This window comes from Salvelinus sp. IW2-2015, unplaced genomic scaffold (assembly GCF_002910315.2).
Source record: "Salvelinus sp. IW2-2015 unplaced genomic scaffold, ASM291031v2 Un_scaffold3046, whole genome shotgun sequence".
In the NCBI taxonomy this organism is placed as follows: Eukaryota; Metazoa; Chordata; class Actinopteri; order Salmoniformes; family Salmonidae; genus Salvelinus; species Salvelinus sp. IW2-2015.
Genome location: NW_019944338.1, coordinates 12,561 through 18,504, shown reverse-complemented (window position 1 = coordinate 18,504; position 5,944 = coordinate 12,561). Strand labels below are relative to the sequence as shown.

Here is a 5,944-nt window from a genome sequence, read left to right as displayed (position 1 = left end):
CAATCGGCCTCCGCAATGGGATCAGTCCACTGAGACGGGAGCCAATCGGCCTCCGCAATGGGATCAGTCCACTGAGACGGGAGCCAATCGGCCTCTGTCTTGTGCACCATGAACATGTTTCATAATCGCGACTGCTTCACTAATGAAATCTGTCGACCAAACAATTTACCAGTCGACTAAATGGGAATCAGCCCTAGTTGACTGTCAGTGTTCTTTGTTGCTTCCCCCCCCTCTATGTTAAGTAATGTTGTGTTGACTAAGGCTGTGACGGATGACTGTAATTGGCCGCGGTCACAGTGATAACCTTTTTTTTTTTACTCATATTTTCTCCTCCTGACTGTGTGTGCTGCCATAGAAATATATGGAATAGAATGGGTGTTTTTTTTTTTTTATGGTTATGACTGTCTTCATCCATAACTGTGGGTTAGACCTACACGGCTATGAGGTCTTTGTGCCAGCCGTAGTGTTAACTTCATGTTGCTGCCCCCCTTCCCTCTCCCAGGTCTCTCCCCCAGGAATAGCTTGGAGGTGTTGACCCCAGAGATCCCAGGAGAGAGGGACAGGGGGAACTGCATCACCTCTCTCCAGCTTCACCCTAAAGGCTGGGCCGCCCTCATACGCTGCTCCTCCAACATGGATGACCAGGAGGTGAGTCACCTGACCCCCCAAAACCCCCAGGAGGTAAATTTCACCACACTGCACACTGACATCTACACGCACCGCCCCGCCGTCAACACGCACCGCTCCCCGACATCAACGCGCACCCCTCCCCCGACATCAACGCGCACCCCTCCCCCGTCAACACGCACCGCTCCCCCATCAACACGCACCGCTCCCCATCTACACGCACCGCTCCCCGTCAACAACGCACCCTCCCCATCAACACGCACCCCTCCCCCGACGTCAACACGCACCCTCCCCGACGTCAACACGCACCCCCTCCCCATCAACACGCACCCCTCCCCCGACGTCAACACGCACCCCTCCCGACGTCAACACGCACCGCTCCCCCGTCAACACGCACCTCCCCCATCAACACGCACCCCTCCCCCGACGTCAACACGACACCCTCCCCGACGTCAACACGCACCCCTCCCCCATCAACACGCACCCTCCCCCGACGTCAACCACGCACCGCTCCCGACGTCAACACGCACCGCTCCCCGACGTCAACACGCACCGCTCCCCGACGTCACCCGCACCCCTCCCCCGACGTCAACACGCACCCCTCCCCCGACGTCAACAGGCACCCCTCCCCCGACGTCAACAGGCACCCCTCCCCGACGTCAACACGCACCCCTCCCACCGACTCAACACGCACCCCTCCCCCGACATCAACACGCACCCCTCCCCCGACGTCAACACGCACCCTCCCCGACGTCAACACGCACCCCTCCCCGCGACGTCAACACGCACCCCTCCCCGAATCAACACGCACCCCTCCCCGACGTCAACACGCACCCCTCCCCCGACGTCAACAGGCACCCCTCCCCCGACGTCAACACGCACCCCTCCCCCGACGTCAACAGGCACCCCTCCCCCGACATCTACTTCATGATTCTTCTTTATCATAACGCCAAAGTCTTTTTTTTGTGTTACAACCTCAATTTAAAATGTTATTTAAGTTTAGATTTTTTTCTCTCTGGTCTACACACAATAACCCCATAATGTCAAAGTGAGGTTATGATTCATTACAATTATACCATGGCATTGTAGAATACTTGTTTCTGATTGGTGTGAAGGGCATTCTAGAGCCTGCGTTCTTTCCCTATAGAAAATGACTCAAGTGAAAGTGAAAATCACCCAGTAAAATACGACTTTAGTAAAAGTCTAAAAGTATTTGGTTTTAAATATCCTTAAGTATCAAAAGTAAAAGTATAAATAATTTTCTTATATTAGGCAAAGCAGATGGCATGATTTTACTTTTTTAGTTTATTTACAAATAGACAGCGGCACGCTCCAACCCAGCGATGTTCTCTTGATAAGTGTGTGAATTGGACCATTTTCCTGTCCTGTCCAAAGCATTCAAAATGTAACTTTGGGTGTCAGGGGAAATATATGGAGTAAWAAGTACATTATTTTATTTTGGAATGTAYRGGAGCAAAAGTATAAATAGTAAAGTACAGATATCCCCAAAAAACTACTTCAGTAGTACTTTAAAGTATTTTTACTTAAGTACTTTACACCATTGAATATCCCTTTGAGCATGGTGGAGTTATTAATTACACTTTGGATGGTGGCCGAGTTACAGTTTTGACTTAAATCTAGTTAAAGCTATGGTAAGACCTGAAAAATGGTTGTCATAACAATGATCAACAACCAATTAGACAGAGTTTGAAGAATAAAATAAATKAATCAATAATTGGTAAATGTTTCACAATCCAGGTGTGGAAATGTCTTAGAGAAACTTACCCAGAAAGACTCACAGCTGTTATCGCTGCCAAAGGTGCTTCAACAAAGTATTGACTGAGCTGTGTGAAATACGTATGTAAATTCGATATTTCTGGATTTCATTTTCAATCATTTTGCTAACATTTCTAAAAACAGGTTTTCACTTTGTCATTATTGTGTGTAGATGGGTGAGTTTATTTTTGAATTCAGGCTGTAACAACAAAATGTGGAATAAGTCAAAGGGGTATGAATACTTTCTGATGGCTCTGTAGCTCCAGCTTGCCCTTTGATAGGCTAGCTGGACGTTTCATTATTGCTTAAACCAATCAAATCCTCTCAGATCTCCACCAGGGCTTTGTGGTCCATGTAAGATTGCACTTGGACATGCTTTTCTAATGCTCTGTCTGTCAGCGTAGATGAACAGGTTACGTTTCACCTCTAACCCTCTTTTGTTTCTCCACTCTTCCTCTGTCTTCCTGTTATCCTTTCTCTCCCCCTCCCTTCTTCCTCCCCTATTCCTCTGTCCTTCCCCTTCTCTCTCCCCCTCTCTCTCTCCTCTCCAGTGGACATGTGTGTATGAGTTCCAGGATGGCTCCCCCACACGTCCCCCCGTCTCCCCGCGCTGCTCTCTGCGTCTGACGCACTACATCGAGGAGGCTAACGTGGGGAGGGGCTACATCAAGGAGTTGTGCTTCAGTCCTGACGGGCGGCTCATCTGCTCCCCCTACGGGTCAGTATAAACGATATGGTTAAACATCTACCTAGCCTATCAGAGGGCAAGGGGCACTTATTGTCATATTGCTTAGCCTATCAGAGGGCAAGGGGCACTTATTGTCGTATTGCTTAGCCTATCAGAGGGCAAGGTGAACTTATTGTCGTATTGTTTAGCCTATCAGAGGGCAAGGTGCACGTATTGTCATATTGTTTAGCCTATCAGAGGGCTAGGTGCACTTATTGTCATATTGCTTAGCCTATCAGAGGGCAAGGGGCACTTATTGTCATATTGCTTAGCCTATCAGAGGGCAAGGTGCACTTATTGTCATATTGCTTAGCCTATAAAATCTCTGATCTCCACGAGTGTGTAGGGATTGGGGTCGATTTGGAATTGGGCCACAGTTTTCAGCTTTTGTAATCAAGTATCGTCCCAACAGGTACGGAGTACGACTGCTGTCCTTCGATGAGAACTGTATGGAGCTGTCTGACTGCCTGCCCGTCCAGACCAGCTGTCTCAGAGAGGTCCGGTCCATCTACTCCCATAGTGATGTGGTCCTCACCACCAAGTTCTCCCCGACCCACTGCCAGCTGGCGTCAGGCTGCCTCAGTGGCCGCGTCGCCCTGTACCAGCCCAGGTTCTAACCGCAGGGCTGTCCCAAATGGTCCCCCCCTATTCCCTATGGGCTCTGGTCAWAAGTAGTGCACTATATYGGGAATAGGGCTCTGGTCTAAAGTAGTGCACTATATAGGGAATAGGGCCCTGGTCTAAAGTAGTGCACTATATAGGGAATAGGGCTCTGGTCTAAAGTAGTGCACTATGTAGGGAATAGGGCCCTGGTCTAAAGTAGTGCACTATGTAGGGAATAGGGTGCCAATTTTGGGACACTCGAGTAATCAGGTAGACCTTTTATTCATTTGTCACCAAACGGAAGGAACCAGACTGAACCGGAGGGACTCCCATGAACTTGGTTTTGCTACCGTTATGCCCTGATGCAATGGTCACCAACCTCCGTTATGCCCTGATGCAATGGTCACCAACCTCCGTTATACCCTGATGCAATGGTCACCAACCTTTTTCTGAGTCGAGGACACTTTCGTAAAAGCAAGCCGAGCTCAACCGCCCCAACATTTCTTTAAAAAYAAAAATGTAACGTTAACCTAATAAAAAGTTACATTTTCACAGCATACCGTCTCTATGGCTTGATATTGTTCTCAGACCATATTATATCTCCCAACTCGATGCCTTGATGAGAAAATAGATCAGTCATTGTTGCTGAGTGAGGCACAGCTGAGCAGAAACACTAAAATGATTATCCCTCTTATTGTACTGGATTTATGGTATCTGATGGGTTCAAGACAACTGGCGACTCTGGGGGGGAAGGTCAAATCATTTTGTGGGGGGGGGACAAGTTCAAATATCATGATGTGGTGTGGGGGGGACAAGGTCAAATCATGATGTGGTGTGGGGGGGACAAGGTCAAATCATGTGGGGGGGGACAAGGTCAAATCATGTGGGGGGGACAAGGTCAAATCATGATGTGGTGTGGGGGGACAAGGTCAAATCATGATGTGGTGTGGGGGGACAAGGTCAAATCATGATGTGTTGTGGGGGGACAAGGTCAAATCATGATGTGGGGAGGGGACAAGGTCAAATCATGACGTGGGGAGGGTTACAAGGTCAAATCATGACGTGGGGAGGGTTACAAGGTCAAATCATGACGTGGGGAGGGTTACAAGGTCAAATCATGCCGTGGGGAGGGACAAGGTCAACTCATGATGTGGGGAGGGTTACAAGGTCAAATCATGACGTGGGGAGGGTTACAAGGTCAAATCATGCCGGTGGGAGGGGACAAGGTCAACTCATGATGTGGTGTGGGGGGACAAGGTCAAATCATGACGTGGGGAGGGGACAAGGTCAAGTCATGATGTGGGGAGGGGACAAGGTCAAGTCATGATGTGGGGAGGGGACAAGGTCAAGTCATGATGTGGGGAGGGGAGGGGACAAGGTCAAATCATGATGTGGGGGGACAAGGTCAATTCATGATGTGGTGGGGGGGACAAGGTCAAATCATGATGTGGTGTGGGTTGAAGGTCAAATCATGATGTGGGGGGAAAGGTCAAATCATGTGGGGGGGGGGACAAGGTCAAATCATGTGGGGGGGGGACAAGGTCAAATCATGATGTGGGGAGGGACAAGGTCAAATCATGATGGGGGGAGGGGACAAGGTCAAATCATGATGGGGGAGGGGACAAGGTCAAATCATGATGTGGTGTGGGGGGGATAATGTCAAATCGTGGTGTGGGGGGACAAGGTCAAATCATGATGTGGGGGGGGGGGACAAGGTCAAATCATGATGTGGGGGGGGGGACAAGGTCAAATCATGATGTGGTGGGGGGGGGACAAGGTCAAATCGTGATGTCAGTGATCTTCAGGCCGTGAAGTCGGAGCTCTAGAAAGACGCCCGAGTTTCTGAGTTGGGGTTCTGATTGGGGTTCTGATTTGGGGTTCTGAGTTGGGTGGTTGGGTAACCGTTCAAAGCTATTTTTCCACATTCAGATCTCATTTTTTTCCTGAGTTCCCAGTTGTCTTCAACGCACTGAATCGTAAGTCAAGAGATTTCCGAGTTCCACGTTGTTTTGAACACGGCATTAGTCTCAGTGGAGGAGACAGCAGCAAATGGTCCACCTCTCACGGTCCCTGCTCTCTCCTTTCCTCCGGTGAGACTGACCAGAGAGAGGGGACACCTGTCTTCCACCTGATGGTCAACTCCAGTCGCACCTCATTCTCCTCGTGCACCAATTCATGTTGTTCCTATGACCAGAGAAAGTGAAATACTCC

The 5,944-nt window shown here is 49.5% G+C and overlaps 1 protein-coding gene across 1 annotated transcript in view; it reads left to right on the top strand.

Annotated features, from left to right (window-relative positions):
- The window catches only part of wdr32 (WD repeat domain 32), a 25,131-nt gene extending 20,841 nt beyond the window's left edge, over nt 1-4,290 (top strand). The window contains exons 8-10 of the mRNA XM_070440833.1: nt 503-681; nt 2,955-3,121; nt 3,543-4,290. Of these exons, the coding sequence (XP_070296934.1) occupies nt 503-681; nt 2,955-3,121; nt 3,543-3,747 (551 nt within the window). The 3' untranslated portion in view covers nt 3,748-4,290. The remainder of the gene's footprint in view (nt 1-502; nt 682-2,954; nt 3,122-3,542) is intronic.
- Nucleotides 4,291-5,944: the final 1,654 nt, after the last annotated feature.